Genomic DNA, 26,376 nt, shown 5'->3' on the forward strand with positions numbered 1-26,376 from the left:
CTGATATTAAAGTTTCCAGAACATTCCTCCAATCAGTCTCCTCCTTCCATGCAGCTGTAAATATAATCTCAGTCAGTAAGTGGACTCCAGTAAGTTCCCCAGTCAGTACTCTTTCCCCTTTTGCAGCTGTAAATATTGACCACAGTCAGTCTCCTTCCCCCTCTGGCACCTATAAATATTGTCTTTACTAAGTCTCCTAGTCAGTCTCCTTCCCCCTCTGGCAGCAATATATAATCCCTATTAAGAGATCCCAAATCTTGTGCCCTTGATGAGATGACTATATCACACTCTTAATAGATCCTCAGGTCCCTGGTAACGTAGCGATCAATGGTGATGTATTTGGTCCAGGTGCTGCTTCCAGAACGCAGACAGTTAAGTGCCCCCATATGAACAAGATCTCTGGAAAGGAGCCGAACGATGGTCATATACATTGGTATATTGCCCTATTTTTGGTATCTCCGGTAAAGGCCCTGTGTGTGGTATAAACGTGAGACTTCATAGATGATGACTGGGTGATGACCAGGGATTTCGGTACATTTCAGCAGTGCAGACGGTGCTTTTTATAGAAGTGGAGTTCTCCATCCGGTCAGTGACGTTTGTGCCTATCCTGAAATAACCCTTATATTCGCAGATGGAGGAGAGATTACGCCTCACCCTCCGGCCGTAGAGTTATATTTCCTGGTGACACCAGCAGAGTCCTCGGATGAGTCCAGCTTTCTCCACCGGCTGACAGCTTCTTCCCGCTCCTTGTGGCTCTCGGTCTTGGTGGAGGGATCTAGTTGCAGTTTACGTCCCCAGTAACGATACAGTCCATCGTCTGCAGTCGCGGAGCAGACGGGAGCTTGCTTGGGTGTAGCCAGGGAAGTGCTGTAATGTAAGAGGTCACCGGACTGCAAGGAGGCTTTTCTATAGATGTTCATTCCTATCTGTGAGGACGACTGGGGTCACTGGATGTGGCCCGCAGGAGACATGTATCTGTGCAGGGAGGAGAGCGCACCGCCGAGGTCGGCCCTGATGGACCAGACGCTACGAGCGCCCTTCATGTATCTCGCCACAGTAATACAGCCGGTTCTGCTCTTATTTGCTGGTGGGATGAGGTTTCCCATTCAAACTTTAATTCTAATCCCCAGACGATGACGGATAGATGAGGGAGCGGAGAGTTCCCCATGAATACGCTTGTCAGCGGATTTATAGATAAAATGTTTCTGGTAGATTGTCGACCACATAATCGGAAGCTGCGGAGCGTTAGACCACGTCACCGATCAGTTTCATCCATAGCAATCATAGGGGTTATTAGTACCGCCGTACAGACGGCATCGTGCCACGTGGGCCTGCTTTTATGCTTTAGCTTCTGAGTGTGTGAAATCCATCGTTCATACAGAAGTAATGCTCGGATCGTACGATAGGAAGTCTCTCATTTATGGCAGTGTTACTTTGTTTTAATGTTGTACTTTCTATTTTTGAATAAATTTTGCAGTAGACATAGCGGCCACTAGATGTCAGCGCAGCAGGTAAAGTATGGCTTCTCGTTTTACGGCCTGCAGAAAAGTGAGTGTCATCTCAGCATTATGATTTGTAGGCTGAATGTCAGTGACAATGACAGGTTCGTTCTGGCAGAGCCACGTGATGCACATGTGTATATGACGCTAGCGATCAGGACCAAAGCTCAGCATTGTAACAGCTGTAATGGCGAAGGACACTAAGCTGAGGTGTGATACTGCCTGCTGAGCCTCTGCATCCAACCCCAGTGTCTGATCATTTCTGTGGACTTGCTGTATCTAAACCGTGGATGATACTATGCTGTTACGTCACTATATCTAATATTATCATGTGTAAAGCAGTGGTGTCCACGCTGTGCAGTGATGGGGCAGTGACCCAAGTAAGTTCAAAACAAAAGTGTGTTTAATGTCCCAAAAAAACTCACACAGTGCACAACACGCTGCGTCCTCCGGATCGCAGCCGGGAAGCAACAAAACAATCCGTGGCTAGTTGCCGTGAGCGACCGCGCTGCCCGGGTATGCAAGGGGTGCCAGACCTGTTGGCTCAGTTTGGCCCTGTGTTGCCTCACCCAGGGAGTGCTCTGCAGACCACTCCTCTGTGTCTGTGCAAGCCAGAACTGACACACCCAAAACTCTTCCTCCAGGGTTTTTTTTTCCTTTTTCCAATTTGTGGCCATAGGCCGCTTATAAGACTTGGGCTGGAGGAAACAGACTGGACCCCACTACCTTCCTTCAGTCCGTTTCAAAAATAAAAGCCCATACGGGGTTTTCCTGAATAAACTCCTTGGTCAAAAATAACTTGACCAGGTTCAAACTTACTTTTATTCTGCCTTGTGAGTCACAGGCACACTGCTGTGACCACAAGGCACTCCAGCGGATCTAATACGCTTCTGAGCGCATCTTGGGGGACACATAGCGACCCTCACATATGATTCCGGTCGCTGCCTCACACGTGTGATATTTTCTGCTGATCTACTATATCTTTCATGAGTAAAACTGTCTATTGAGCTGTGTCTCTAATGCTATCATTTGTGATACTGCCTGCTGGGGTGTATCTCACTGTATCATGTGTGATGTGGTCTGCCGGGGTGTATCTCAGCCTATCACATGTGTAACGGTCTGCCGGGGTGTATCTCAGCCTATCACATGTGTAACGGTCTGCCGGGGTGTATCTCAGCCTATCACATGTGTAACGGTCTGCCGGGGTGTATCTCAGCCTATCACATGTGTAACGGTCTGCCGTGGTGTATCTCAGCCTATCACATGTGTAACGGTCTGCCGGGGTGTATCTCAGCCTATCACATGTGTAACGGTCTGCCGGGGTGTATCTCAGCCTATCACATGTGTAACGGTCTGCCGTGGTGTATCTCAGCCTATCACATGTGTAACGGTCTGCCGTGGTGTATCTCAGCCTATCACATGTGTAACGGTCTGCCGGGGTGTATCTCAGCCTATCACATGTGTAACGGTCTGCCGGGGTGTATCTCAGCCTATAACATGTCGGCCACAGAAAGTAATGTGATATTCAAACAAATAATTAACTTAAAATACAAATATATGTTGCATAACATTGGTGAATGACATTGTGGTGCTATTAGAGTCATATTTAATATTTTGTGTGACTTCCTTGAGCTTGAAGGACGGCATTCATGCGGTTCAGCAATGATTAATACAATTTATTAATGAAGTCATCAGGGATAGGAAAGAATGCAGTCTCACCTGCCTCCCAGAGTTCATCTAGATTCTTTGGTTTTGTCTTCCAAGCTTCCTCATTCATCCTACCCCAAACATGCTCAATGATGCTCATGTCTGGTGACTGGGCTGGCCAGTCCTTGAGCACCTTAATCTTTTTTGCCTGGAGGAACATTGTTGTAGAGGTGGATGTGTGAGATGGAGCACCATCCTGCTGCAGAATTTGACCCCTTTTATGATTTGGAATATGAGGTAGCTAATACTTCTTGATATTTTAGGCTATTGATCTTGCCTTCCACCTTGCAAAAGTTTTGCCCACCCCCATACTGAATGTAACCCCAGACCATGATCTTTCCACCACCAAATTTATCTTTTCTGGGTGTATTTTGGATCCATACAGGCTCCAGTAGGTCTCCTGCATTATTTGCGGCAGCTGTGGTGTAATTCCACTGAAGATTCTTCAGAGAAATCCACCTTCTGCCACTTTTCCAGCATCCATCTGTTTAGCAGGCTGTGGGACTTTGCAAATGCCACACTGGTTTTTATTTGCCTTTTGTTGAGTGCTGGCTTCTGGGCACTGATTCGACCATGGAGGCCATCTCCAGACAGAATCCTACAAACTGTTCTAGTTGACACAGGGACTTGAGGTGACCAAGCCTGTTGGAGCTCTGCTGCAGTGGAAGAGGGGCTTGCTTTGGATTTTCTAACCAACAAACGTTCCTCCTGAGCCGTTGTCTTGTCGGATCTGCCGGACCTGGGCTTGTCAAACACATCTCCAGTCTCTACGAATCTTTTTTTTAATTCTTTGTACTTGACACTGAGACACATTGAAGGTGCCAGCCACCTCTGCAGTGGATCTGGTCTTCAGCCTCTTGATAATCCAGGCTTTGGTCGCCGGGTGGATTTTTGGCATGTTGTCAGAGCTCAAGTTGCAGCTCAAGTGAAGGTTTGAGGTTCTGGGTTTCTTTTTATACACACCCACTAATTAACCGATCATTTACTGAGCACAGGTGAGGATGTAAACTAGGATTGGGTGCATTATATGTGAAGCGAATAAAGGAGAAATATGCAGCACTCACCAACACAGCCGAAAAACTGTGCGTCTCCACCTCACATGAACTCCATCAATAGACACGCGGACACACCTGGACCCGTGCAGGCGAGTAGTGTATCTCAGCCTATCACGTGTCATATGGTCTTCTGGGGTGTATCTGAGCCTTTCACGTATAGTAGGTATGCCGGGGTGTATCTCAGCCTTTCACGTGTGGTGCGGTCTGTCGTGCTGTATCTCAGCCTTTCACGTGTGGTGCGGTCTGTCGGGCTGTATCTCAGCCTTTCACGTGTGGTGCGGTCTGTCGTGCTGTATCTCAGCCTTTCACGTGTGGTAGGTCTGTCGGGCTGTATCTCAGCCTTTCACGCGTGGTGCGGTCTGTCGGGCTGTATCTCAGCCTTTCACGCGTGGTGCGGTCTGTCGGGCTGTATCTCAGCCTTTCACGCGTGGTGCGGTCTGTCGGGCTGTATCTCAGCCTTTCACGCGTGGTGCGGTCTGTCGGGCTGTATCTCAGCCTTTCACGCGTGGTGTGGTCTGTCGGGCTGTATCTCAGCCTTTCACGCGTGGTGCGGTCTGTCGGGCTGTATCTCAGTCTATCACGTGTGGTGCGGTCTGTCGGGCTGTATCTCAGCCTTACACGTGTGGTGCGGTCTGTTGGGCTCTATCTCAGCCTTACACGTGTGGTGCGGTCTGTTGGGCTGTATCTCAGCCTTTCACGCGTGGTGCGGTCTGTCGGGCTGTATCTCAGCCTTTCACGCGTGGTGCGGTCTGTCGGGCTGTATCTCAGCCTTTCACGTGTGGTGCGGTCTGTTGGGCTGTATCTCAGCCTTTCACGCGTGGTGCGGTCTGTCGGGCTGTATCTCAGCCTTTCACGCGTGGTGCGGTCTGTCGGGCTGTATCTCAGCCTTTCACGTGTGGTGCGGTCTGTCAGGCTGTATCTCAGCCTATCGTGTGATGCTGTTTCCCCTCTTCCTTCCCTGTCCGCCCCATAGCTGCAGGGTGCTGACACCCTGGGGTGCCTGTGTGCAGGCAGTCATTTGCAGCCTCCTGGACAGATGCCTCGTGGGTGCTGTGATGCTCTGCGCTCTCCACACTATAAAGTCTCCTCGCGCTTTTAGACGGGTCCTGCTCAGCTTTCATCGCTCAGGAATCTCTCGGATGACGGGAGGTTTTATTACTCAGATGCCATTTACGCTCCGCACCAGCGACTTATTTTTCAGTTCCTTCCTCCCAAATTCAGTAGTAATAGGAGAGTAACCAAGAAAAAGCCACAGGTTCCATCAACACTGCGCGGCTCTGTTTACTCCTCCGGCACCAGATAAAACCGTCTATTTACTCCGCAGCTTCAGACTTTCCATATTTAAGGGAGTCGTCATTTTCCAATTGGGAGCGTGGATGGAAACAAAATCTGCCGACCCCGTCCTGCCCATGAGCAGGTAGACGGCTGTTGCTGGGCCTGGCCGGCACCTCGCCCCGTTGGTTGGGTGGCGCATGTCAGCCACTAGCCGTCATTCATTGCCCCTTGCAAGAGACAGACCTGACATTTGCACTTGTAAATTACAGCCTTGGTTTTGGCCGGCTTTGGACAAATCACAATTGCCTCGTCAGGATCTGTGTATCCGCCTGTCTTCAGCTTCTCCGTTCTCGGCCAGAAAGACTTTATAATCCCGTTAGTGCTGCCATTCTGTAAGCGGGTCAGACAGGCTCTGGCACCACAGCCACACTTTATTAATAGGAGTCGGTAATTCAGTTTGCAGAGCAGCAAAGTCCGTGTTATTTTAATAGGTTTTTGGAACGTGAAATGGTTTATTTGGAGTCCAGGGGCCGACGCTCTGTAAATGACAGAAGAGCCGTGATATTTCCAGCAGGGAACACAACAGCCATCCTCCTCCTCCTCAGGCTGATGGGAGTTGTGTTCCTCAGCCATCCTCCTCCTCAGCCTGATGGGAGTTGTGTTCCTCAGCCATCCTCCTCCTCAGCCTGATGGGAGTTGTGTTCCTCAGCCATCCTCCTCCGCAGCCTGATGGGAGTTGTGTCCCTCAGCCATCCTCCTCCTCAGCCTGATGGGAGTTGTGTTCCTCAGCCATCCTCCTCCTCAGCCTGATGGGAGTTGTGTTCCTCACCCATCCTCCTCCTCAGCCTGATGGGGAGTTGTGTTCCTCACCCATCCTCCTCCTCCTCAGCCTGATGGGAGTTGTGTTCCTCAGCCATCATCCTCCTCCTCCTCAGCCTGATGGGAGTTGTGTTCCTCAGCCATCCTCCTCCTCAGCCTGATGGGAGTTGTGTTCCTCAGCCATCCTCCTCAGCCTGATGGGAGTTGTGTTCCTCAGCCATCCTCCTCCTTAGCCTGATGGGAGTTGTGTTCCTCAGCCATCCTCCTCCTCAGCCTGATGGGAGTTGTGTTCCTCAGCCATCCTCCTCCTCAGCCTGATGGGAGTTGTGTTCCTCAGCCATCCTCCTCCTCAGCCTGATGGGAGTTGTGTTCCTCACCCATCCTCCTCCTCAGCCTGATGGGAGTTGTGTTCCTCACCCATCCTCCTCCTCAGCCTGATGGGAGTTGTGTTCCTCAGCCATCCTCCTCCTCCTCCTCAGCCTGATGGGAGTTGTGTTCCTCAGCCATCCTCCTCCTCCGCCTGATGGAAGTTGTGTTCCTCAGCCATCCTCCTCCTCCTCCTCCTCCTCAGCCTTATGGGAGTTGTGTTCCTCAGCCATCCTCCTCCTCATCCTGATGGGAGTTGTGTTCCTCAGCCATCCTCCTCCTCAGCCTGATGGGAGTTGTGTTCCTCACCCATCCTCCTCCTCCTCCTCAGCCTGATGGGAGTTGTGTTCCTCAGCCATCCTCCTCCTCATCCTGATGGGAGTTGTGTTCCTCAGCCATCCTCCTCCTCAGCCTGATGGGAGTTGTGTTCCTCAGCCATCCTCCTCCTCAGCCTGATGGGAGTTGTGTTCCTCAGCCATCCTCCTCCTCCTCCTCCTCAGCCTGATGGGAGTTGTGTTCCTCAGCCATCCTCCTCCTCCTCCTCCTCAGCCTGATGGGAGTTGTGTTCCTCACGCATCCTCCTCCTCCTCCTCAGCCTGATGGGAGTTGTGTTCCTCACCCATCCTCCTCCTCCTCAGCCAGATGGGAGTTGTGTTCCTCACCCATTCTCCTCCTCCTCCTCAGCCTGATGGGAGTTGTGTTCCTCACCCATCCTCCTCCTCCTCAGCCTGATAGGAGTTGTGTTCCTCACCCATCCTCCTCCTCAGCCTGATGGGAGTTGTGTTCCTCACCCATCCTTCTCCTCAGCCTGATGGGAGTTGTGTTCCTCACCCATCCTCCTCCTCCTCCTCAGCCTGATGGGAGTTGTGTTCCTCAGCCATCCTCCTCCTCAGCCTGATGGGAGTTGTGTTCCTCAGCCATCCTCCTCAGCCTGATGGGAGTTGTGTTCCTCAGCCATCCTCCTCCTCCTCAGCCTGATGGGAGTTGTGTTCCTCAGCCATCCTCCTCCTCAGCCTGATGGGAGTTGTGTTCCTCAGCCATCCATCTCCTCCTCCTCAGCCTGATGGGAGTTGTGTTCCTCAGCCATCCTCCTCCTCCTCCTCAGCCTGATGGGATTTGTGTTCCTCAGCCATCCTCCTCCTCCTCAGCCTGATGGGAGTTGTGTTCCTCAGCCATACTCCTCCTCCTCCTCAGCCTGATGGGAGTTGTGTTCCTCAGCTATCCTCCTCCTCCTCAGCCTGATGGGAGTTGTGTTCCTCAGCCATCCTCCTCCTCCTCCTCAGCCTGATGGGAGTTGTGTTCCTCAGCCATCCATCTCCTCCTCCTCAGCCTGATGGGAGTTGTGTTCCTCAGCCATCTTCCTCCTCCTCAGCCTGATGGGAGTTGTGTTCCTCAGCCATCCTCCTCCTCAGCCTGATGGGAGTTGTGTTCCTCACCCATCCTCCTCAGTCTGATGGGAGTTGTGTTCCTCAGCCATCCTCCTCCTCAGCATGATGGGAGTTGTGTTCCTCAGCCATCCTCCTCCTTAGCCTGGTGGGAGTTGTGTTCCTCAGCCATCCTCCTCCTCAGCCTGATGGGAGTTGTGTTCCTCAGCCATCCTCCTCCTCAGCCTGATGGGAGTTGTGTTCCTCAGCCATCCTCCTCCTCAGCCTGATGGGAGTTGTGTCCCTCAGCCATCCTCCTCCTCAGCCTGATGGGAGTTGTGTTCCTCAGCCATCCTCCTCCTTAGCCTGGTGGGAGTTGTGTTCCTCAGCCATCCTCCTCCTCCTCCTCAGCCTGATGGGAGTTGTATTCCTCAGCCATCCTCCTCCTCAGTCTGATGGGAGTTGTGTTCCTCAGCCATCCTCCTCCTCAGCCTGATGGGAGTTGTGTTCCTCAGCCATCCTCCTCCTCAGCCTGATGGGAGTTGTGTTCCTCAGCCATCCTCCTCCTTAGCCTGATGGGAGTTGTGTTCCTCAGCCATCCTCCTCCTTAGCCTGATGGGAGTTGTGTTCCTCAGCCATCCTCCTCCTCCTCAGCCTGATGGGAGTTGTGTTCCTCAGCCATCCTCCTCAGCCTGATGGGAGTTGTGTTCCTCAGCCATCCTCCTCCTCCTCAGCCTGATGGGAGTTGCGTTCCTCAGCCATCTTCCTCCTCCTCAGCCTGATGGGAGTTGTGTTCCTCAGCCATCCTCCTCCTCCTCAGCCTGATGGGAGTTGTGTTCCTCAGCCATCCTCCTCAGCCTGATGGGAGTTGTGTTCCTCACCCATCCTCCTCAGCCTGATGGGAGATGTTTTCCTCACCCATCCTCCTCCTCAGCCTGATGGGAGTTGTGTTCCTCAGCCATCCATCTCCTCCTCCTCAGCCTGATGGGAGTTGTGTTCCTCAGCCATCTTCCTCCTCCTCAGCCTGATGGGAGTTGTGTTCCTCACCCATCCTCCTCCTCAGCCTGATGGGAGTTGTGTTCCTCACCCATCCTCCTCAGTCTGATGGGAGTTGTGTTCCTCAGCCATCCTCCTCCTTAGCCTGGTGGGAGTTGTGTTCCTCAGCCATCCTCCTCCTCCTCCTCAGCCTGATGGGATTTGTGTTCCTCAGCCATCCTCCTCCTCCTCAGCCTGATGGGAGTTGTGTTCCTCAGCCATACTCCTCCTCCTCCTCAGCCTGATGGGAGTTGTGTTCCTCAGCTATCCTCCTCCTCCTCAGCCTGATGGGAGTTGTGTTCCTCAGCCATCCTCCTCCTCCTCCTCAGCCTGATGGGAGTTGTGTTCCTCAGCCATCCATCTCCTCCTCCTCAGCCTGATGGGAGTTGTGTTCCTCAGCCATCTTCCTCCTCCTCAGCCTGATGGGAGTTGTGTTCCTCAGCCATCCTCCTCCTCAGCCTGATGGGAGTTGTGTTCCTCACCCATCCTCCTCAGTCTGATGGGAGTTGTGTTCCTCAGCCATCCTCCTCCTCAGCATGATGGGAGTTGTGTTCCTCAGCCATCCTCCTCCTTAGCCTGGTGGGAGTTGTGTTCCTCAGCCATCCTCCTCCTCAGCCTGATGGGAGTTGTGTTCCTCAGCCATCCTCCTCCTCAGCCTGATGGGAGTTGTGTTCCTCAGCCATCCTCCTCCTCAGCCTGATGGGAGTTGTGTCCCTCAGCCATCCTCCTCCTCAGCCTGATGGGAGTTGTGTTCCTCAGCCATCCTCCTCCTTAGCCTGGTGGGAGTTGTGTTCCTCAGCCATCCTCCTCCTCCTCCTCAGCCTGATGGGAGTTGTATTCCTCAGCCATCCTCCTCCTCAGTCTGATGGGAGTTGTGTTCCTCAGCCATCCTCCTCCTCAGCCTGATGGGAGTTGTGTTCCTCAGCCATCCTCCTCCTCAGCCTGATGGGAGTTGTGTTCCTCAGCCATCCTCCTCCTTAGCCTGATGGGAGTTGTGTTCCTCAGCCATCCTCCTCCTTAGCCTGATGGGAGTTGTGTTCCTCAGCCATCCTCCTCCTCCTCAGCCTGATGGGAGTTGTGTTCCTCAGCCATCCTCCTCAGCCTGATGGGAGTTGTGTTCCTCAGCCATCCTCCTCCTCCTCAGCCTGATGGGAGTTGCGTTCCTCAGCCATCTTCCTCCTCCTCAGCCTGATGGGAGTTGTGTTCCTCAGCCATCCTCCTCCTCCTCAGCCTGATGGGAGTTGTGTTCCTCAGCCATCCTCCTCAGCCTGATGGGAGTTGTGTTCCTCACCCATCCTCCTCAGCCTGATGGGAGATGTTTTCCTCACCCATCCTCCTCCTCAGCCTGATGGGAGTTGTGTTCCTCAGCCATCCATCTCCTCCTCCTCAGCCTGATGGGAGTTGTGTTCCTCAGCCATCTTCCTCCTCCTCAGCCTGATGGGAGTTGTGTTCCTCACCCATCCTCCTCCTCAGCCTGATGGGAGTTGTGTTCCTCACCCATCCTCCTCAGTCTGATGGGAGTTGTGTTCCTCAGCCATCCTCCTCCTTAGCCTGGTGGGAGTTGTGTTCCTCAGCCATCCTCCTCCTCCTCCTCAGCCTGATGGGAGTTGTGTTCCTCAGCCATCCTCCTCCTCCTCCTCAGCCTGATGGGAGTTGTGTTCCTCAGCCATCCTCCTCCTCAGCCTGATGGGAGTTGTGTTCCTCAGCCATCCTCCTCCTCAGCCTGATGGGAGTTGTGTTCCTCAGCCATCCTCCTCCTTAGCCTGGTGGGAGTTGTGTTCCTCAGCCATCCTCCTCCTCAGCCTGATGGGAGTTGTATTCCTCAGCCATCCTCCTCCTCAGCCTGATGGGAGTTGTGTTCCTCAGCCATCCTCCTCCTTAGCCTGGTGGGAGTTGTGTTCCTCAGCCATCCTCCTCCTCCTCCGCAGCCTGATGGGAGTTGTGTTCCTCAGCCATTCTCCTCCTCAGCCTGATGGGAGTTGTGTTCCTCAGCCATCCTCCTCCTCAGCCTGATGGGAGTTGTGTTCCTCAGCCATCCTCCTCCTTAGCCTGATGGGAGTTGTGTTCCTCAGCCATCCTCCTCCTCCTCAGCCTGATGGGAGTTGTGTTCCTCAGCCATCCTCCTCAGCCTGATGGGAGTTGTGTTCCTCAGCCATCCTCCTCCTCCTCAGCCTGATGGGAGTTGCGTTCCTCAGCCATCTTCCTCCTCCTCAGCCTGATGGGAGTTGTGTTCCTCAGCCATCCTCCTCCTCCTCAGCCTGATGGGAGTTGTGTTCCTCAGCCATCCTCCTCAGCCTGATGGGAGTTGTGTTCCTCACCCATCCTCCTCAGCCTGATGGGAGATGTTTTCCTCACCCATCCTCCTCCTCAGCCTGATGGGAGTTGTGTTCCTCAGCCATCCATCTCCTCCTCCTCAGCCTGATGGGAGTTGTGTTCCTCAGCCATCTTCCTCCTCCTCAGCCTGATGGGAGTTGTGTTCCTCACCCATCCTCCTCCTCAGCCTGATGGGAGTTGTGTTCCTCACCCATCCTCCTCAGTCTGATGGGAGTTGTGTTCCTCAGCCATCCTCCTCCTTAGCCTGGTGGGAGTTGTGTTCCTCAGCCATCCTCCTCCTCCTCCTCAGCCTGATGGGAGTTGTGTTCCTCAGCCATCCTCCTCCTCCTCCTCAGCCTGATGGGAGTTGTGTTCCTCAGCCATCCTCCTCCTCAGCCTGATGGGAGTTGTGTTCCTCAGCCATCCTCCTCCTCAGCCTGATGGGAGTTGTGTTCCTCAGCCATCCTCCTCCTTAGCCTGGTGGGAGTTGTGTTCCTCAGCCATCCTCCTCCTCAGCCTGATGGGAGTTGTATTCCTCAGCCATCCTCCTCCTCAGCCTGATGGGAGTTGTGTTCCTCAGCCATCCTCCTCCTTAGCCTGGTGGGAGTTGTGTTCCTCAGCCATCCTCCTCCTCCTCCGCAGCCTGATGGGAGTTGTGTTCCTCAGCCATTCTCCTCCTCAGCCTGATGGGAGTTGTGTTCCTCAGCCATCCTCCTCCTTAGCCTGATGGGAGTTGTGTTCCTCAGCCATCCTCCTCCTCCTCCGCAGCCTGATGGGAGTTGTGTTCCTCAGCCATCCTCCTCCTCAGCCTGATGGGAGTTGTGTTCCTCAGCCATCCTCCTCCTTAGCCTGATGGGAGTTGTGTTCCTCAGCCATCCTCCTCATCAGCCTGATGGGAGTTGTGTTCCTCAGCCATCCTCCTCCTTAGCCTGATGGGAGTTGTGTTCCTCAGCCATCCTCCTCCTCAGCCTGATGGGAGTTGTGTTCCTCAGCCATCCTCCTCCTTAGCCTGGTGGGAGTTGTGTTCCTCAGCCATCCTCCTCCTCCTCCTCCTCCGCAGCCTGATGGGAGTTGTGTTCCTCAGCCATCCTCCTCCTCAGCCTGATGGGAGTTGTGTTCCTCAGCCATCCTCCTCCTTAGCCTGTTGGGAGTTGTGTTCCTCAGCCATCCTCCTCCTCAGCCTGATGGGAGTTGTGTTCCTCAGCCATCCTCCTCCTTAGCCTGATGGGAGTTGTGTTCCTCAGCCATCCTCCTCCTCCTCAGCCTGATGGGAGTTGTGTTCCTCAGCCATCCTCCTCCTTAGCCTGATGGGAGTTGTGTTCCTCAGCCATCCTCCTCCTCCTCAGCCTGATGGGAGTTGTGTTCCTCAGCCATCCTCCTCAGCCTGATGGGAGTTGTGTTCCTCAGCCATCCTCCTCCTCCTCAGCCTGATGGGAGTTGCGTTCCTCAGCCATCTTCCTCCTCCTCCTCAGCCTGATGGGAGTTGTGTTCCTCAGCCATCCTCCTCCTCCTCCTCAGCCTGATGGGAGTTGTGTTCCTCAGCCATCCTCCTCCTCCTCCTCAGCCTGATGGGAGTTGTGTTCCTCAGCCATCCTCCTCCTCAGCCTGATGGGAGTTGTGTTCCTCAGCCATCCTCCTCCTCAGCCTGATGGGAGTTGTGTTCCTCAGCCATCCTCCTCCTTAGCCTGGTGGGAGTTGTGTTCCTCAGCCATCCTCCTCCTCAGCCTGATGGGAGTTGTATTCCTCAGCCATCCTCCTCCTCAGCCTGATGGGAGTTGTGTTCCTCAGCCATCCTCCTCCTTAGCCTGGTGGGAGTTGTGTTCCTCAGCCATCCTCCTCCTCCTCCGCAGCCTGATGGGAGTTGTGTTCCTCAGCCATTCTCCTCCTCAGCCTGATGGGAGTTGTGTTCCTCAGCCATCCTCCTCCTTAGCCTGATGGGAGTTGTGTTCCTCAGCCATCCTCCTCCTCCTCCGCAGCCTGATGGGAGTTGTGTTCCTCAGCCATCCTCCTCCTCAGCCTGATGGGAGTTGTGTTCCTCAGCCATCCTCCTCCTTAGCCTGATGGGAGTTGTGTTCCTCAGCCATCCTCCTCCTCAGCCTGATGGGAGTTGTGTTCCTCAGCCATCCTCCTCCTTAGCCTGATGGGAGTTGTGTTCCTCAGCCATCCTCCTCCTCCTCAGCCTGATGGGAGTTGTGTTCCTCAGCCATCCTCCTCCTTAGCCTGATGGGAGTTGTGTTCCTCAGCCATCCTCCTCCTCCTCAGCCTGATGGGAGTTGTGTTCCTCAGCCATCCTCCTCAGCCTGATGGGAGTTGTGTTCCTCAGCCATCCTCCTCCTCCTCAGCCTGATGGGAGTTGCGTTCCTCAGCCATCTTCCTCCTCCTCATCCTGATGGGAGTTGTGTTCCTCAGCCATCCTCCTCCTCCTCAGCCTGATTGGAGTTGTGTTCCTCAGCCATCCTCCTCCTCCTCAGCCTGATGGGAGTTGTGTTCCTCAGCCATCCTCCTCAGCCTGATGGGAGTTGTGTTCCTCAGCCATCCTCCTCCTCCTCAGCCTGATGGGAGTTGTGTTCCTCAGCCATCCTCCTCAGCCTGATGGGAGTTGTGTTCCTCACCCATCCTTCTCCTCAGCCTGATGGGAGTTGTTTTCCTCACCCATCCTCCTCCTCAGCCTGATGGGAGTTGTGTTCCTCAGCCATCCTCCTCCTCAGCCTGATGGGAGTTGTGTTCCTCACCCATCCTCCTCCTCAGCCTGATGGGAGTTGTGTTCCTCACCCATCCTCCTCCTCAGCCTGATGGGAGTTGTGTTCCTCACCCATCCTCCTCCTCAGCCTGATGGGAGTTGTGTTCCTCACCCATCCTCCTCCTCAGCCTGATGGGAGTTGTGTTCCTCACCCATCCTCCTCCTCAGCCTGATGGGAGTTGTGTTCCTCAGCCATCCTCCTCCTCCTCAGCCTGATGGGAGTTGTGTTCCTCAGCCATCCTCCTCCTCAGCCTGATGGCAGTTGTGTTCCTCACCCATCCTCCTCCTCAGTCTGATGGGAGTTGTGTTCCTCAGCCATCCTCCTCCTTAGCCTGATGGGAGTTGTGTTCCTCAGCCATCCTCCTCCTTAGCCTGGTGGGAGTTGTGTTCCTCAGCCATCCTCCTCCTCCGCCTGATGGGAGTTGCGTTCCTCAGCCATCCTCCTTAGCCTGATGGGAGTTGTGTTCCTCAGCCATCCTCCTCCTCCTCCTTAGCCTGATGGGAGTTGTGTTCCTCAGCCATCCTCCTCCTCCTCAGCCTGATGGGAGTTGTATTCCTCAGCCATCCTCCTCCTCCTCCTCAGCCTGATGGGAGTTGTGTTCCTCACCCATCCTCCTCCTCAGCCTGATGGGAGTTGTGTTCCACACCCATCCTCCTCCTCAGCCTGATGGGAGTTGTGTTCCTCAGCCATCCTCCTCCTCAGCCTGATGGGAGTTGTGTTCCTCAGCCATCCTCCTCCTCAGCCTGATGGGAGTTGTGTTCCTCAGCCATCCTCCTCCTCCTCTGCCTGATGGGAGTTGTGTTCCTCAGCCATCCTCCTCAGCCTGATGGGAGTTGTGTTCCTCAGCCATCCTCCTCCTCCTCTGCCTGATGGGAGTTGTGTTCCTCAGCCATCCTCCTCCTCCTCAGCCTGATGGGAGTTGTGTTCCTCAGCCATCCTCCTCAGCCTGATGGGAGTTGTGTTCCTCACCCATCCTCCTCAGCCTGATGGGAGATGTGTTCCTCACCCATCCTCCTCCTCAGCCTGATGGGAGTTGTGTTCCTCAGCCATCCATCTCCTCCTCCTCAGCCTGATGGGAGTTGTGTTCCTCAGCCATCTTCCTCCTCCTCAGCTTGATGGGAGTTGTGTTCCTCAGCCATCCTCCTCCTCAGCCTGATGGGAGTTGTGTTCCTCAGCCATCCTCCTCCTCAGCCTGATGGGAGTTGTTTTCCTCAGCCATCCTCCTCCTCAGTCTGATGGGAGTTGTGTTCCTCAGCCATCCTCCTCCTTAGCCTGGTGGGAGTTGTGTTCCTCAGCCATCCTCCTCCTCCTCCTCAGCCTGATGGGAGTTGTATTCCACAGCCATCCTCCTCCTCAGTCTGATGGGAGTTGTGTTCCTCAGCCATCCTCCTCCTCAGCCTGATGGGTGTTGTGTTCCTCAGCCATCCTCCTCCTTAGCCTGGTGGGAGTTGTGTTCCTCAGCCATCCTCCTCCTCCTCCTCCTCCGCAGCCTGATGGGAGTTGTGTTCCTCAGCCATCCTCCTCCTCAGCCTGATGGGAGTTGTGTTCCTCAGCCATCTTCCTCCTTAGCCTGTTGGGAGTTGTGTTCCTCAGCCATCCTCCTCCTCAGCCTGATGGGAGTTGTGTTCCTCAGCCATCCTCCTCCTTAGCCTGATGGGAGTTGTGTTCCTCAGCCATCCTCCTCCTCCTCAGCCTGATGGGAGTTGTGTTCCTCAGCCATCCTCCTCCTTAGCCTGATGGGAGTTGTGTTCCTCAGCCATCCTCCTCCTCCTCAGCCTGATGGGAGTTGTGTTCCTCAGCCATCCTCCTCAGCCTGATGGGAGTTGTGTTCCTCAGCCATCCTCCTCCTCCTCAGCCTGATGGGAGTTGCGTTCCTCAGCCATCTTCCTCCTCCTCAGCCTGATGGGAGTTGTGTTCCTCAGCCATCCTCCTCCTCCTCAGCCTGATGGGAGTTGTGTTCCTCAGCCATCCTCCTCAGCCTGATGGGAGTTGTGTTTCTCACCCATCCTCCTCAGCCTGATGGGAGTTGTGTTCCTCAGCCATCCTCCTCCTCCTCAGCCTGATGGGAGTTGTGTTCCTCAGCCATCCTCCTCAGCCTGATGGGAGTTGTGTTCCTCACCCATCCTCCTCCTCAGCCTGATGGGAGTTGTGTTCCTCACCCATCCTCCTCCTCAGCCTGATGGGAGTTGTGTTCCTCAGCCATCCTCCTCCTCATCCTGATGGGAGTTGTGTTCCTCAGCCATCCTCCTCCTCAGCCTGATGGGAGTTGTGTTCCTCACCCATCCTCCTCCTCAGCCTGATGGGAGTTGTGTTCCTCACCCATCCTCCTCCTCAGCCTGATGGGAGTTGTGTTCCTCACCCATCCTCCTCCTCAGCCTGATGGGAGTTGTGTTCCTCACCCATCCTCCTCCTCAGCCTGATGGGAGTTGTGTTCCTCACCCATCCTCCTCCTCAGCCTGATGGGAGTTGTGTTCCTCAGCCATCCTCCTCCTCCTCAGCCTGATGGGAGTTGTGTTCCTCAGCCATCCTCCTCCTCAGCCTGATGGGAGTTGTGTTCCTAACCCATCCTCCTCCTCAGTCTGATGGGAGTTGTGTTCCTCAGCCATCCTCCTTCTTAGCCTGATGGGAGTTGTGTTCCTCAGCCATCCTCCTCCTTAGCCTGGTGGGAGTTGTGTTCCTCAGCCATCCTTCTCCTCCTCCTCAGCCTGATGGGAGTTGCGTTCCTCAGCCATCCTCCTTAGCCTGATGGGAGTTGGGTTCCTCAGCCATCCTCCTCCTCCTCCTTAGCCTGATGGGAGTTGTGTTCCTCAGCCATCCTCCTCCTCCTCAGCCTGATGGGAGTTGTATTCCTCAGCCATCCTCCTCCTCCTCCTCAGCCTGATGGGAGTTGTGTTCCTCACCCATCCTCCTCCTCAGCCTGATGGGAGTTGTGTTCCTCACCCATCCTCCTCCTCAGCCTGATGGGAGTTGTGTTCCTCAGCCATCCTCCTCCTCAGCCTGATGGGAGTTGTGTTCCTCAGCCATCCTCCTCCTCAGCCTGATGGGAGTTGTGTTCCTCAGCCATCCTCCTCCTCAGCTTGATGGGAGTTGTGTTCCTCACCCATCCTCCTCCTCAGCCTGATGGGAGTTGTGTTCCTGATGGAGATATTTACTGATTGTATCACTTCTTTATCAAGGGGTTGATATCCTCAGCACAAGCTGACGTGCGGCAGATACGGTATATAGGACACATCCACAATTCTGGTAATCCACGGCGAATAAAGAGCTTGTGAACGTGTGCTTACCACCACTATTTGTCATGGAGGAGACGGGACAGAAATTATGCAAAACTTGACTTTGCTGGATCTGATTATTTGATGTGTTCAGAGCAATAGAGTGATTCCTGCAGAGACCAATCTACCAGCGGGACGTAGTCCGTGCCTGCTGACAGGTCTCCCGCATCACTTATCAGCTTTGCAGTGGTCAGGGGCTCGCTCCCTGCCTCCCTCCTGGGGATCACAGTGATTCCTGCTGCCTGTTGCACAAGCTCCGACTTTCCTGCTCTGCTTTATGTTACCCATGATTGGCTCCACAAGAATAAATACGCTTTAATTTCTGAATTACCATCTTGGATTACTGTTGTATTTCCTCTCTCATTTCATATGTCAAGATAATACAACGATTGACGTATGAACTTCACGTCCATTATTTGCTTTTCCGATGTTAATCTCGATCCTGTCATCTTTACAGTGATCGCTATGAAAGCGGCTATAATGTTTGCAGTTAGGTCGCTCTGACACAGGAGTCCACCAGAGGGCACCACTGAGCAGTGGAAGCATCAGCTCCCCCTATCTGTAGCTGTAGACATTGCTTCTGTCCTCATTGCATCTTGTGCGATTGGTCTGGCCTGACACGGCTCATTCTGCAGGATTAATATCTGGGATTACAACAATGATGCAGAATATACAATCTGAATCAGAGGATGTTGTAGAACAGGCAGCAGACGACCTCCATCCCAGAGCAACGCTGTGTGGGGGGCACGGACCCCCTGTACCCATCTGCTAATAGCCGTACCCAAGACCACGTGTTTCATATTGGGAAGCCTTTTCTAGCCGTTTACTCTGAGCAGCTGCGGGTCTGGCCTCATATAAGATGTTGTTTTCTGTACATTTCTAGCTCGATGTTGCATATAATCAGCCGCCATATGTATTTGATTAATTCTATTTATTGGTGTGGCATTAAAATGAACAGGGAAAGGACAATAATGTTCCCTGATTCCGCCTGGTGTCCCCCTGTTACAGCTAGGGGTCACTGTGTGTTCTCCCCATGATACGCACGGAGGCGTATTGAGGCTATGAAGATGCACTGCGGTCACAGGCCTAGCTGGGATTGCAATGGGGAAGCAGTGACCGATGTCACAGATAGGGGTCGCTGTGTGTTCTCCCCAGGATGTGCATGGAGGCGTATGAAGGCCATAGGTGTGCATGGCAGTCACGGGCATAGCTGTGACTGCAATGCAGACTGATAATAAAAGTAAGTGTTAGTCTTGGACATGTTAGTGTCCAACACAGAGGTACTGAAAACCTGCTCTGGATGTTGTTTGATGCAGACAGCAGTATAGTAGTTTGTGCAGTCTGTTCCATTCCGGATCCAGGTTTTCCATGTGGCTGGAAGCCACAGGTTTCTGTGATAAAAGTCCTGCAGGAAAGGGTGAGACCTGAGAAGTTCTGAGTGCATCTCAGGTGTGTTAGGGCCAGATTGAGTTGGTTCTTGTTGCTGTGGAGAGCAGTTGCTGTGCAGAGCACAGGACAGATCGGAGCCAATAGGCCTGGCACTGGCAGTGTACACAGTGATGCAAGTTGTCCATGGTAACTGGTCTCGGATGTGGCCGAAAGATGACTGACATGTAACGATTGCAAAACAGGTGGATATGGTGCCCGGCTGCGATCCGGAGGATATCCTGGACTGTGTACGGCTGTGAGTAGAGACTGTGATCCAAGTGGTGCAGGAAACCCACGGGAACTAGTCAGAGGAGGACTAGCGTGTGTAGTGACTGCAATCTAAAAGATGCCGTGTACTATGGAGTGCTATGAACTGGTGTGAACTGAACACTGATAATATGTACTGAAGTTTATATACAATTGTGTGAATTAGGATATTTATGAGTGAAGACAACACATTAAAAAGACTTTTGTGTGTGAATTTTGAGGATCACTGCCTCATCGCTGCGTACGGTGCTACCGCTGCCTTACACACTGTATGTGACAACGACCCTACCGTGAGTCTGTGGCTTCTCGGTGACGATGATGGTGGTGGCCCCACAGGAAAAACCCTCACTATTGTAACATTACAGCAGTGTTATATGTACGGGGGGGCCACAATGTAACATTACAGCAGTGATACATTGTGGCCCCCTGTACATATAACACTGCTGTAATGTTACATTGTGGCCCCCCCGTACATATAACACTGCTGTAATGTTACATTGTGGCCCCCCCGTACATATAACACTGCTGTAATGTTACATTGTGGCCCCCCCGTACATATAACACTGCTGTAATGTTACATTGTGGCCCCCTGTACATATAACACTGCTGTAATGTTACATTGTGGCCCCCCCATACATATAACACTGCTGTAATGTTACATTGTGGCCCCCGTACATATAACACTGCTGTAATGTTACATTGTGGCCCCCGTACATATAACACTGCTGTAATGTTACATTGTGGCCCCCCCGTACATATAACACTGCTGTAATGTTACATTGTGGCCCCCCCGTACATATAACACTGCTGTAATGTTACATTGTGGCCCCCCCGTACATATAACACTGCTGTAATGTTACATTGTGGCCCCCCCGTACATATAACACTGCTGTAATGTTACATTGTGGCCCCCCATACATATAACACTGCTGTAATGTTACATTGTGGCCCCCCGTACATGTAACACTGCTGTAATGTTACATTGTGGCCCCCGTACATGTAACACTGCTGTAATGTTACATTGTGGCCCCCGTACATATAACACTGCTGTAATGTTACATTGTGGCCCCCGTACATATAACACTGCTGTAATGTTACATTGTGGCCCCCGTACATATAACACTGCTGTAATGTTACATTGTGGCCCCCCATACATATAACACTGCTGTAATGTTACATTGTGGCCCCCGTACATATAACACTGCTGTAATGTTACATTGTGGCCCCCGTACATATAACACTGCTGTAATGTTACATTGTGGCCCCCGTACATATAACACTGCTGTAATGTTACATTGTGGCCCCCCGTACATATAACACTGCTGTAATGTTACATTGTGGCCCCCGTACATATAACACTGCTGTAATGTTACATTGTGGCCCCCCGTACATATAACACTGCTGTAATGTTACATTGTGGCCCCCGTACATATAACACTGCTGTAATGTTACATTGTGGCCCCCCGTACATATAACACTGCTGTAATGTTACATTGTGGCCCCCCGTACATATAACACTGCTGTAATGTTACATTGTGGCCCCCGTACATATAACACTGCTGTAATGTTACATTGTGGCCCCCCGTACATATAACACTGCTGTAATGTTACATTGTGGCCCCCGTACATATAACACTGCTGTAATGTTACATTGTGGCCCCCCGTACATATAACACTGCTGTAATGTTACATTGTGGCCCCCCATACATATAACACTGCTGTAATGTTACATTGTGGCCCCCCGTACATATAACACTGCTGTAATGTTACATTGTGGCCGCCCATACATATAACACTGCTGTAATGTTACATTGTGGCCCCCCGTAAATATAACACTGCTGTAATGTTACATTGTGGCCCCCGTACATATAACACTGCTGTAATGTTACATTGTGGCCCCCGTACATATAACACTGCTGTAATGTTACATTGTGGCCCCCCGTACATACTGTATAACACTGCTGTAATGTTACATTGTGGCCCCCTGTACATATAACACTGCTGTAATGTTATATTGTGGCCCCCGTACATATAACACTGCTGTAATGTTACATTGTGGTCCCCCGTACATATAACACTGCTGTAATGTTACATTGTGGCCCCCGTACATATAACACTGCTGTAATGTTACATTGTGGCCTCCGTACATATAACACTGCTGTAATGTTACATTGTGGCCCCCGTACATATAACACTGCTGTAATGTTACATTGTGGCCCCCGTACATATAACACTGCTGTAATGTTACATTGTGGCCCCCCGTACATATAACACTGCTGTAATGTTACATTGTGGCCCCCCATACATATAACACTGCTGTAATGTTACATTGTGGCCCCCCGTACATATAACACTGCTGTAATGTTACATTGTGGCCCCCGTACATATAACACTGCTGTAATGTTACATTGTGGCCCCCGTACATATAACACTGCTGTAATGTTACATTGTGGTCCCCGTACATATAACACTGCTGTAATGTTACATTGTGGTCCCCGTACATATAACACTGCTGTAATGTTACATTGTGGCCCCCGTACATATAACACTGCTGTAATGTTACATTGTGGCCCCCCGTACATATAACACTGCTGTAATGTTACATTGTGGCCCCCGTACATATAACACTGCTGTAATGTTACATTGTGGCCCCCCGTACATATAACACTGCTGTAATGTTACATTGTGGCCCCCCCGTACATATAACACTGCTGTAATGTTACATTGTGGCCCCCGTACATATAACACTGCTGTAATGTTACATTGTGGCCCCCCGTACATATAACACTGCTGTAATGTTACATTGTGGCCCCCGTACATATAACACTGCTGTAATGTTACATTGTGGCCTCCGTACATATAACACTGCTGTAATGTTACATTGTGGCCCCCGTACATATAACACTGCTGTAATGTTACATTGTGGCCTCCGTACATATAACACTGCTGTAATGTTACATTGTGACCCCCCCGTATATATAACACTGCTGTAATGTTACATTGTGGCCCCCCGTACATATAACACTGCTGTAATGTTACATTGTGGTACCCGTACATATAACACTGCTGTAATGTTACATTGTGGCCTCCGTACATATAACACTGCTGTAATGTTACATTGTGGCCCCCGTACATATAACACTGCTGTAATGTTACATTGTGGCCTCCGTACATATAACACTGCTGTAATGTTACATTGTGGCCCCCGTACATATAACACTGCTGTAATGTTACATTGTGGCCTCCGTACATATAACACTGCTGTAATGTTACATTGTGGCCCCCGTACATATAACACTGCTGTAATGTTACATTGTGGCCTCCGTACATATAACACTGCTGTAATGTTACATTGTGACCCCCCCGTATATATAACACTGCTGTAATGTTACATTGTGGCCCCCCGTACATATAACACTGCTGTAATGTTACATTGTGGTCCCCGTACATATAACACTGCTGTAATGTTACATTGTGGTCCCCGTACATATAACACTGCTGTAATGTTACATTGTGGCCTCCGTACATATAACACTGCTGTAATGTTACATTGTGGCCCCCGTACATATAACACTGCTGTAATGTTACATTGTGGCCTCCGTACATATAACACTGCTGTAATGTTACATTGTGACCCCCCCGTATATATAACACTGCTGTAATGTTACATTGTGGCCCCCTGTACATATAACACTGCTGTAATGTTACATTGTGGCCCCCGTACATATAACACTGCTGTAATGTTACATTGTGGCCCCCGTACATATAACACTGCTGTAATGTTACATTGTGGTCCCCGTACATATAACACTGCTGTAATGTTACATTGTGGCCCCCCGTACATATAACACTGCTGTAATGTTACATTGTGGCCTCCGTACATATAACACTGCTGTAATGTTACATTGTGGTCCCCGTACATATAACACTGCTGTAATGTTACATTGTGGCCCCCGTACATATAACACTGCTGTAATGTTACATTGTGGCCCCCGTACATATAACACTGCTGTAATGTTACATTGTGGTCCCCGTACATATAACACTGCTGTAATGTTACATTGTGGCCCCCCGTACATATAACACTGCTGTAATGTTACATTGTGGCCCCCGTACATATAACACTGCTGTAATGTTACATTGTGGCCTCCGTACATATAACACTGCTGTAATGTTACATTGTGGCCCCCGTACATATAACACTGCTGTAATGTTACATTGTGGCCTCCGTACATATAACACTGCTGTAATGTTACATTGTGACCCCCCCGTATATATAACACTGCTGTAATGTTACATTGTGGCCCCCCGTACATATAACACTGCTGTAATGTTACATTGTGGTCCCCGTACATATAACACTGCTGTAATGTTACATTGTGGCCTCCGTACATATAACACTGCTGTAATGTTACATTGTGGCCCCCGTACATATAACACTGCTGTAATGTTACATTGTGGCCTCCGTACATATAACACTGCTGTAATGTTACATTGTGGCCCCCGTACATATAACACTGCTGTAATGTTACATTGTGGCCTCCGTACATATAACACTGCTGTAATGTTACATTGTGGCCCCCGTACATATAACACTGCTGTAATGTTACATTGTGGCCTCCGTACATATAACACTGCTGTAATGTTACATTGTGACCCCCCCGTATATATAACACTGCTGTAATGTTACATTGTGGCCCCCCGTACATATAACACTGCTGTAATGTTACATTGTGGTCCCCGTACATATAACACTGCTGTAATGTTACATTGTGGTCCCCGTACATATAACACTGCTGTAATGTTACATTGTGGCCTCCGTACATATAACACTGCTGTAATGTTACATTGTGGCCCCCGTACATATAACACTGCTGTAATGTTACATTGTGGCCTCCGTACATATAACACTGCTGTAATGTTACATTGTGACCCCCCCGTATATATAACACTGCTGTAATGTTACATTGTGGCCCCCTGTACATATAACACTGCTGTAATGTTACATTGTGGCCCCCGTACATATAACACTGCTGTAATGTTACATTGTGGCCCCCGTACATATAACACTGCTGTAATGTTACATTGTGGTCCCCGTACATATAACACTGCTGTAATGTTACATTGTGGCCCCCCGTACATATAACACTGCTGTAATGTTACATTGTGGCCTCCGTACATATAACACTGCTGTAATGTTACATTGTGGTCCCCGTACATATAACACTGCTGTAATGTTACATTGTGGCCCCCGTACATATAACACTGCTGTAATGTTACATTGTGGCCCCCGTACATATAACACTGCTGTAATGTTACATTGTGGTCCCCGTACATATAACACTGCTGTAATGTTACATTGTGGCCCCCCGTACATATAACACTGCTGTAATGTTACATTGTGGCCCCCGTACATATAACACTGCTGTAATGTTACATTGTGGCCCCCGTACATATAACACTGCTGTAATGTTACATTGTGGCCCCCGTACATATAACACTGCTGTAATGTTACATTGTGGCCCCCCGTACATATAACACTGCTGTAATGTTACATTGTGGTCCCCGTACATATAACACTGCTGTAATGTTACATTGTGGCCCCCCGTACATATAACACTGCTGTAATGTTACATTGTGGCCCCCGTACATATAACACTGCTGTAATGTTACATTGTGGCCCCCGTACATATAACACTGCTGTAATGTTACATTGTGGCCCCCGTACATATAACACTGCTGTAATGTTACATTGTGGTCCCCGTACATATAACACTGCTGTAATGTTACATTGTGGCCCCCCGTACATATAACACTGCTGTAATGTTACATTGTGGCCCCCGTACATATAACACTGCTGTAATGTTACATTGTGGCCCCCGTACATATAACACTGCTGTAATGTTACATTGTGGTCCCCGTACATATAACACTGCTGTAATGTTACATTGTGGCCCCCCGTACATATAACACTGCTGTAATGTTACATTGTGGCCTCCGTACATATAACACTGCTGTAATGTTACATTGTGGCCCCCGTACATATAACACTGCTGTAATGTTACATTGTGGCCCCCGTACATATAACACTGCTACATACTGGGATAAGATCTTGCAGATGGGAATAACCCTTTAACTCTTCGGATGCTGCAGAGAAGCATTTCTGACAACTTTGCTTTTTTTTTTTTTTTCTTTTAGAGGATTTCCCAAATGGCACGTGGCTTGGAGACGAGAATAACCCAGAGATGCGAGTGAGGAGCCCGGTCACCACCGCGGACATGCTGCACATCAGCAGCAACTGCCGGACAGCGGAGAAGATGGCGCTGACGCTGCTCGACTACCTGTTTCATCGCGAGGTGCAGGCGGTTTCCAACCTGTCAGGACAGGGGAAACATGGGAAAAAGCAGCTGGATCCGTTGATGATTTATGGCATCCGCTGTAAGTATTATTATTATTATAGCACCTTTTATTCCATGGCGCTTTACATGTCAGGAGGGGTGTAAATAATAAATACAAGTACAGTAATCTTATCCAATACAAGTCACATTGGATACAGGAGGTGAGAGGACCCTGCCTGCGAGGGCTCACAGTCTACAAGTAGCTCGTTACATTTGTATCGCTGCTCATTTTTTGAGAATCGTTTCACTCTGATACTAAAAAGATATTTAGTCCCTTGGAAGTTTTCGGAGATTCTGAGATTGCTTTTTTTGTGACATATTGTGGTTCATGTTAGTAGTAAAATTTCTTCTATACTGTATGACTTGCGTTTATTTATGACTAGCTGAAGAGCCCAGCGCTGCCCGGGCATAGTAACTAACTATGGTTAGTTATAACAAATTATAATGATTATATCTATATATATAAAGCTGAGTGTAGAGCCCCGCCCACTCCGCATAGCCACATTCACTATAATATCCCACATCATCCCGTCAGCCAGAGCCACCGGACTACTACCCCTAATATCTCACATCATCCCGTCAGCCAGAGCCACCGAACTACTACCACTAATATCCCACATCGTCCCATCAGCCAGAGCCACCGGACTACTACCCCTAATATCTCACATCATCCCGTCACCCAGAGCCACCGGACTACTACCCCTAATATCCCACATCGTCCCATCAGCCAGAGCCACCGGACTACTACCCCTAATATCTCACATCATCCCGTCACCCAGAGCCACCGGACTACTATCCCTAATATCCCACATCGTCCCATCAGCCAGAGCCACCGGA

The 26,376-nt window shown here is 51.0% G+C and overlaps 1 protein-coding gene across 3 annotated transcripts in view; it reads left to right on the top strand.

The window, feature by feature from the left end:
• The window catches only part of BANP (BTG3 associated nuclear protein), a 520,028-nt gene that overhangs the window by 187,331 nt on the left and 306,321 nt on the right, over positions 1–26,376 (top strand). For all 3 annotated transcript variants that reach the window (XM_073554922.1, XM_073554923.1, XM_073554921.1), the window contains exon 7: positions 25,340–25,579. In XM_073554922.1, coding sequence (XP_073411023.1) covers positions 25,340–25,579 — 240 coding nt within the window. The remainder of the gene's footprint in view (positions 1–25,339; positions 25,580–26,376) is intronic.

This window comes from Dendrobates tinctorius, unplaced genomic scaffold (assembly GCF_039654945.1).
Source record: "Dendrobates tinctorius isolate UK_male_01 unplaced genomic scaffold, ASM3965494v1 ptg000214l, whole genome shotgun sequence".
Classification (NCBI taxonomy): Eukaryota; Metazoa; Chordata; class Amphibia; order Anura; family Dendrobatidae; genus Dendrobates; species Dendrobates tinctorius.